The sequence below is a fragment of the Lygodium microphyllum genome, chromosome 10, assembly GCF_053477565.2.
Source record: "Lygodium microphyllum isolate KBCC chromosome 10, Lygodium_microphyllum_v1.1.10, whole genome shotgun sequence".
NCBI lineage: Eukaryota > Viridiplantae > Streptophyta > Polypodiopsida > Schizaeales > Lygodiaceae > Lygodium > Lygodium microphyllum.
The window spans coordinates 83808288-83817023 of NC_141144.1; the positions used below are offsets into that span (position 1 = coordinate 83808288).

The 8736-nt window shown below is 41.7% G+C and overlaps 1 protein-coding gene across 1 annotated transcript; it reads left to right on the forward strand.

Moving 5' to 3' along the window:
* Positions 1-747: 747 nt before the first annotated feature.
* LOC148030227 (uncharacterized) lies at positions 748-8207 on the forward strand. Its single transcript, XM_087687372.1, has 4 exons — positions 748-876; positions 4429-6295; positions 7204-7357; positions 7476-8207. The coding sequence occupies exons 1-2, from the start codon at positions 748-750 to the stop codon at positions 6193-6195; spliced, it is 1896 nt and encodes a 631-aa protein (XP_087543498.1). The 3' UTR covers positions 6196-6295; positions 7204-7357; positions 7476-8207.
* Positions 8208-8736: the final 529 nt, after the last annotated feature.

The following is an 8736-nucleotide window of genomic DNA, read 5'->3' on the forward strand; positions in this document are numbered from 1 at the left end:
GAAGAAGAGAAAGGAAAGACTGCTATAAATTGTATTATTGTAGAAAAAAAGAGTGAGGGAAATAAAACTATTGATGTAATGCCATCCACTAAAAGGATGAGAGATGTAGAAAGAGATGAACCCAAAACTAGTAAGACTAGTGAGAAAAGAGGGAGAATTTTTTGAAAAAAAAAAGAGAAGAAGGAAGGAGAAAAAAAGAGAAAACCTAGGAAACATTATCATGCTTCTGATATCCCTTTAGGGGATGGGGAAAGTGATTATGACCTAAGAAGGGATATAACAGCTAGAAAAGTAGATATAATATTCGCCCAATTAATGGAACTGTGCCCTAAGATGAGAGGATAGTGGAAAAAATAAGTAAATTCGAAAGAGAAGGAAAGAAAAAAGGAACAATAATAGTTTTGATGGTAGAAAAATTACTAGATATATGTCACATAGTTGATGCATGGTATAAGAATCAAAATATAGTAGAGGCATATATTGATGGAGGAGCACAAGTTAGTGTGATTACTCAAGCATGTGTAGAATAGTTTGACTTTGAATAATTGTAGGATCTAGATTTTGAATTAGCCTGGCAAATCATGCCAAAGTGAAATGTATAGGAATAATTCAAAAAAATAACATCATGCTATGCTGCTAGTAGGATTGGGAGCTCTTCCACTTATCCTTGATAAACTGAGGCTTAGCAATGTAGGTGCAATACAAGATTTGGGAAGAGGAACCATAACAATTTATGATCATAGAGGAATGGCGAAGAAGTTTGATATGGCTTCAAGGAAGGGATTGGTAAATGAGGATGATAGTGAAGAAGAAGAGGAGAAAGAGAGTGATAGTTTACAGGAGGATGAGAGTTCAGGAAGTGATTCAAACCCAAAAGTATCATCAATAATAATAGAGAAAGCATTAGAAAGGAAGGAAAAAAAGAAAAAAATCCTTAAACACTAGAGAGGGCTTTTGTTGGAAAACTTGCTTGCCTTGGTCAAGATTGGTGTTTTTTTGGACAAATTGGAGCTTGATTTTAATTGTAGGTGTTGGACGTCCTGAATTGGACAGCACGGGGATTATGAATTCACGAGTACATCATATTGCACTTGTTGAATACACTACAGTCGAGGGTTGTTACAATTACTTCCATGCCATGGGTTAGGTTGATGCACTTATTACACCATCATTGAGCACTGGCATGGCATAATGCCTACTACAACTATAAGCAGTAAATTTAGAAGCACTTGCATTGGAGAGAGCACCTTTCATTATGCATGCACAGTTATTTGCATACTCGAGAGTTGGGATTTTCATCACCAAATTAGGAACTGTTGGATGAGTGGGAAAGGCGGTTGGGTGAGTTTAAGGGTCATGAAGGATGAAGTCATTTTACCTAGTCAACATTATGAGGACCACTATTTTCTTAAGTGATGGTAAGATAGGGTGGAGTGGAGTGAAACATTTCTTCCTTTTGCTGAGTAATGAGATGTGAGGTTAAGGATCATAAATTAATTAAGAAATTATGTTTGCATTTTGCATAACACATGGGCACTTCTAGATAGGCTAGACACTATATTTTTCAATGCATCCATATTTTTGAGTGTGGCATTCCTTGTATGATTGCATTGCATAAGTTCCAACTATGCACTTCTTTTTAAGATCATGTGTGATTGAGCAGGGAGTTTAATTTCAAAACATGCCTTTAGCTAGGATACATTGCATCGTATCAAAGCCAGTATATTTGAGAAATTTTCTTGAAGACTAAAGGGAGATGATGGGTTTAAAGAAAAGAAAGAGATACTTGTTCACAGGTCAGTTAAGTGGTGTTTCAAGCTCCAAGAAAAGTAGTCACCAAAGAGCAATCGTACAAGAACCAACAAGAAAGTCACTAAATGTGAACCCTAGATTTGCTCAAACCCATCCTAGTTATTTTTAAACACTAGGTCAAAATCATGCATCTTGGATTTTTGGAACATTAGTAGAACACGTGGATGATACATGAGATGCACAAGCTAGAAGGCTTGATATTAACATTGAACAAGAGCAGCAGGTGTGCACATATGGACTAGTAAGAGTCACTTTGAGATTATATATATGTTCTCCTTGGTCACAAGAAGCCAGATATTGATAGTGATGACTTTGTTGGATCGTTTAGAGAGTGTTTTAAGACCGGTTCAATGATGCTAATGAGGCTATTATTGTATTTACACAAACATAGGCTTTAGTCAATCAAAGAGAGGGCATGGTGAGGTGACATCAAGGGATGATGCTTGTAAGGTTGATTTGATAAGAAATTGCTATCTTGTTGCAACGGTTCCTAAGGAAACAGGCAGAAGATAGCCTTATACCTTCCATAGCTACTTCTACTAGTGAGAATTTGGCAACATGGCTCATAAACACGAACAAATTGGAGATCAAGCCATTTCTACTTCCCCCACTAGGTAGTAAGGATGTGAAGATCAAGATGAAAGCTATCAACATTTGCAGTAGAAATGTCCATTACTTCAAGCACCACATGAGTTGTGTGGGAGTTGCGGTGAAAGAGTTAATGATGATTGGACACAAATGCATAGGGGTGGTGGAGGAGGTAGGCAATGATGTAACAGATTTGGTTGTGGGGGATTTGGTGGCTTTGGAGCTTAGGATTTCTTATGCTCATTGAATGTAGAGCAAATTTTCATGACTCACATGGTATTCGTCAAGGAGCATCCTTTGAGGTGCAACATTTCAATAAGCAAATTGGGGAGGAACTCATAAATGTTCGGAGAAGAAATCCTGAGGGGAACAAAAAACAACTATTCATTAATATATGGGGTCATTACAATCCTCCTCCTCTCCTTTTCTCTCTTCATCAACTCGTGATGACTATGAGATGCATGGTGGCTTCTTTGCAAGTTCTGATAATCTTTTTCTCTCATTCTATTTAGCGAGCTATGGGTGTTTGAACTACATGGGAGGGGTCAATTGTTTGTGGTGTTAGGCTGGTGTGCGATGCTTATGAGAAGAGGGGACAAATGAGTGCTTGTTTGGGTGGCGGGCGGATTGGAGTGTGGAGCGGGATAGCGGCCATGACGACAACTTGTTTATGAATCATGTAAGGTTTTCTTTTTAACTTTTTTAAAAAAGTAAAGTTTTAACCTTTGAATAACCCCCCACCCCTTCTATGCCCCATTCATATGCATGGGCAGGGGATAGGGATATTACATCTTCTTTATGTCCCCTTGACCCTAATCTTGATCTCCTACATGTAAGCTTTTATAACTTTGTGAAGTCTAGAAAAAGGACTACAAATTGCATGACTTATGTACATGTGAGATAATTATGGGAATCCACTTTGGCATGATGGCTTTGAGTTTCCAAACTTTTAGACCTAGCAACATGAGTCAAGAAAATTAATATATATCTAAACCATACCATACAATAACCTTCATACTTAAGCCATCTCTTCTTAGATATGGCCTCTTCTTTATGTCCCCTTGACCCTAATCTTTGTCACGTGTGCAAGCTTTTATGATTTTGTGAAGTTGAGAAAAGGGACTACAAATTGTATGACTTATGTGTATATGAGATAATTTTGTGGATCCACTTTGGCATGGTAGCTTCAAGTTTTTAAACCCATGAAAGATAATGTGTGTATTACACCATGGTATTATACCATGGCAACCTCTGGATGATACAAGGTGTACTGCATAGCATGTAGCACTTTCACTTTTCAAGTGAATCTAATTTTTGTGTTGTATTTTATTGTATGCACTCCACGATTTTCATAATGAGATGCCAATAAATCAAATCTATTTTATAGGGCAACCACTTAATTGTAGACCAATTGAACATACATCTTAGGTGTAGAATGCACAATTTGTTTTATTTTTTTGTGATTATGGTTGCTTTCCTTTGCTCACAAAAATGTGAAGCGAGTGAGGTGTAGTCTTGCGAGCTTCGCAATGATCATGTAAAGTGTGGTTAGTGGGTTTGGCCAGCGTAGCTAGTATTTTGGATTTTATAAAGCCTTGAAATAATGCATCTATGAGTTTCACTCTATTGACCCCTCATTGTCACTCTTTTGTGAACCCTTCATTTATAACTAGGTCTACTTGATTAAAAAATCAAAATGCCCTTCTTTTTAAAGCTCTATATGAGATATATTGTCTCACTATTAGAAACCACTTATGTAATTCGCTAGGAAAAAAAATCATAACGGGAGATTGTTAGATGACACTCTCCTGGCCCCTTTACCCTATATGCATGATATGCTTTGTTGAAAACAATGAGGGAATATACAACAACCAACAAGTTGAGGAGACTTTGGCCAATCTTGCAGGATGGGGAAAGAAAGTGCCTGCAAGAATGTGAAGGCGACACAATTAGCCAAACTTCACCAAAAATTTGGCAGAGGCTGAAATCATTGGCTCTGGTTCTTAATTGGTGGCGACCTCGTTGGAGAGGCGGGTGCTGCGGTTAAATGCAAACTCGGCTTCATGGGAATGGCTTCTAACTCGAAATGAAAATAGAGGATTTTGGGGAAATTTGTGTAAATTCTTTATAAGCGAGCAAGCAGCCAAAAAACTGTTCGTTTATTGTGTTTCGGTTCGTTTACGCAACCTCTTCTCTTCTTCCTATCATCGTCGTCATCATCATCATCGTCGTGGTCGTCGTCGTCGTCAAGCAGCAGCAGTACAGGCCGCCATCGCTGCCCTGGCGTCGTCTACTGGAAGCCCTGCACAGGAGGACCACGAAGATGACGCTTATGCTCAATGGCGCTCCATTTTAGACCTCGCCATCGCCCCCAGTACCGGCAGCAGCGCAGAGGACGAATATGAACCTGATCCCGAAGACGACAACCCTGATCCTTATGCACGGCTTCTGGACCACGACAACAACTCCCGCACTGCGATTGCCATGGCCACCACTACCAGCAGGCGCCGCTGCGCAGAGGGCGCAGGTGAGCACGCTGACCCTGACGACTCTCTGCTCCCAGGGCTTCACAGCGATCTTGCACTCCGATGTCTCGCCTTCGTGCACCCCTTGTACAGTGGGGCCACCATTGTGTCTCCCCACCGTGGCATCATTACTGTGCCTTCCCCCGACAGCTTCTACTCCACCATGGCCCTGATCAACTGCCGCTTCCGTAACCTCCTCCTCCCCCACCCACGTGCCCTCCTCCAGCACCGCACCTCCATGCGGATCGCCGACACCTTCATCTGCCTCTGGCACCCCAACAGCTCCACTGTCTGGCTGTTCGATCCTCACCGCCGCCACCGCTCCATGCAACTCACGATGCAGGGTATACCTAGACGCCCCCCAGATTTGCCCAACCACGGAGGTTCCAGCCGCCATTTTGCACGCTCGTCCCGCTGGTCTGAAGAAGATGAACGATGGCAGTTTCACAGATTTTTGTTTGCTGGTACACAAATTCTTTCGATTGGATTCGAGGGGAAGTCTGCACACACTGCAACTTGCTACAGGCTCAATTTCGCACGAGCGAGCTGGGAGAAGGGCCCTTCCATGCGCGAGCCAGGCCGATCATCATTTGCGACAGCCAACTGTGGGAACTATGCTATTGTCGCAGGTGGTTGTGTACATGTACCACAAAATAGTCACACCAGCCACAGGCGGGTTTTATACAGTGCCGAAAAGTATGATCCAGATACGAACTCTTGGCACTATCTTCCTTCCATGCCTGCTGCACGACAGGGCAGCAAGGGTTTCTTTATGGCTGGCAAGTTTTATGTCTTAGGAGGCACAGATCATTTTGGCAGGTCCATTTCCAGTGGGGCAGTATATGATCCTGCAAGGATGACATGGGAGACCATCCAGAACATGTGCCCAGATGCACGTGATTTCACGTTGGCTGTTGCTAATAACCAACTATACGCCATAGACAGATCCACCTGCTGTCTTCTGGTCTACCAAAAGCATGAAAACACATGGGTTGCTCTGGGGAGTCTGTTAGATCGTTTTGGAGACGAAGAGGATAGTAACTGTAGGCAAGGTAAGCTCTGGGTACATGAAGATGGCCTGCTTGTGGTAGATGACAAGCTCCTTGTTATGGCAGATGTAATAATGAGTGCTGGAGATGGGACAAAGTCTGAGACAGTTGTTTTCTCATGGCACATCTCACCTCAACCGTTATTGCCCAGGTGGAAGTATTTGTATACACTGAAGTCACGTAGCTGGAAGCAACATTTTCGTGATGTCGTAATAATCTAGCCACCTTCATCTCCACATTCATCTCCACGTCCACCTCCACACCCCAAGGACATCAGCCTCAGTAAGAAGCTCAATCAGTCTGGCCCCTACCTCAAGCTCAGTAAGCACCTAAACCCATGACCAAGGCATGAACATGCAAGAGAAGGTGGAGACTAGGTGTTGTAGCATTGCACGAGGTTCTACAATAGAAGAAGAGTGTTGATCTTTTGATTCCAAATGCTTGTTTTGATAGGCTATCTAGGGACATAAGCCAAGATATCATGCTTCTACATGAGGCTCTTTGTGTGAGGTATGAGTGAAAGAGCTAAATACTGTACTGTTGATTTGAATCCTGGTTTGAAGGCTGCAGTAGGACACACTTTTACATCTTTGTTCATAGAGAGAATGTGTACAGTTTTTCTAGATTGTGACATATTTTCATATTGTTACCTCAAGGATAACAATGCCATAAATTGTGTTTGAGTTGGCAGCATGAAGCCTTTTGGCTATCCTGTAGTTGACACTTTATTTCAGAGCAATTGTGTGGAACCATGGATGTCAGTGTTATCAATTCATAACTTGGAACCATATATCATGTTATAAGTGTGGGTTTGAGATTGTGTAATTCTTAATGCATCAGAAAATTGTCTCAAGAGTAAGCATGGTGTGAAATGAGTCAGGAGGCCTGGATTCTCTCTCTTTTTTTTGGGGGGGGGGAACACAATAAGTTGGCCACTGAAACACACAATGGCAATCCTTACGAATGACTTTGGATTCTGCATATTCTGCCACCAGAAAAGGTCAGATGGAAGTCTCAGATTGAGTGAAATCTTTGTGCTCCAGCATGCTTAGATGCACTGATTAAATTACTAGTGAGAAGTGTCTTATTGTATTCACATGCAAGTCTCATTCTAGGATTTTCTCTATAATGGATGGAAGCATATACTGACAAGCTTTCTATGAAGCTCAGGCAAAGGTATTATTGGGATTGCTTACATGCGCTCCTGACTCTGAAGGTGATTGATGCAGAAATGATTACCTGTGGACTGCTGAATTTGGCACAGCTAATCGCAGCAGAAAGGCTTGGGGAGACAGAAGCTGTCACTTTTACTGCACTCAAAATTCTCAAAAGCTTTTGAGAGGTCCCCACATGGCTACTAATTTTAAGACTGAATCTCTGCTGGTAAAATGCAAGCTTTGGCTTTTACATTGTCCAAATTGGATTTGGAACATAGGAGTTAGGCATTGCATAACCTAAGAAGCAAAAGTGAGTTAAAATGTGTGTGTGTGTGGCTGTACAGGTTTCCTTGGGAGTTAGGGACAGCATGATCTAGCTAGTTGCAGCACATATCCATAGCCTATTTGATTGTATAGTAAGAGAGGTATATTTTCTTTTACTATGTGTTGCTGTATGGGTTCAATGTTTGAAGGCTGCTTAGGGGTGAGGCAACCAGGAAAATCTTGGGCTTTTCTAGCTTCAGCCCTCCCTTGGCCCTCATTGGAAGCTTGAAAACACTTCATTTGGCACTTGGGAACACCCCCTTGATGCTCGACATTGGTGGTTATCATTGGCATTGATTTGTGGACTGATTTACCTCAGTTCAGGACTGTTTTCCACAGTCCACAAGCAGCCGCAAACAACGTTACATCAGCACTTTATGTTTATGCTTGGTTGGCATTGACATTGGTTGCTCGGTTGGTTCCGAATGCTCATTGAATGCTAGGGAATGTATACCTATGATATGAGATGCTTTTGGAGCTGAATTTACTCAGCCATTGACTGTTTTACAGAGTCCACAGGTAGCCCAAAACAGAGCAGTCCCATGTCATTACATTTTATGCTTATGTTACATGGTCATTTGATGCCTGATCATGTCCAGTTAGTGTTGGTACATATGGGAAAGTATGCCTATAGTTTTGAGCTTGGATTGAGCCACTGTTTGCTCAATTTTGGACATTTATTTGTTGCCTGAATATTCAGGGCTGAAGCTCTTTTGCTTATGTTTGGATATGCCTATTGCATTCGGACTATGTCTTAGTATGGAATACGTGAGTTATATAACTTGTATGTGCTATGTGCTGTACATGGCAGGCTGCTTAGGAGATGGAATGCAGATGAGCCAGCAGGAAACCATCTCTTTTTTCTTTGGTTGGGGGCAAGTGGCCCATTAGACTCCTAACCGGCACGAGGCTGTGATTCCAATAAATATATCACTTCAAGAACTGAAAAAAGTTGGTAAGCTAGAGCGAAAATGCTGAAACTGATATAAGGCATGGTCTTGATAGTACATGGTGTTCTACCCCAAGCATCGTATTGGTCTTTGACAAGTCTCGACGAAGACGTGATGACATGAGTAGGCCATCGAGAAAGAAATCTTAGGGCTATTTGAGGCTTAGAGCATGTATCTCTAGTTCAAAATGGTAAAGGCTATGTTCAATTGAGAGGTTCTAGATTCAAAACCCCTAGGTTAATTCCCATGAACAGATATTCTATATTCATGAACTTAGCCATTGCCCTTAGGATATGCACACATTTATGGACTTCTAAACTAAACACATGTT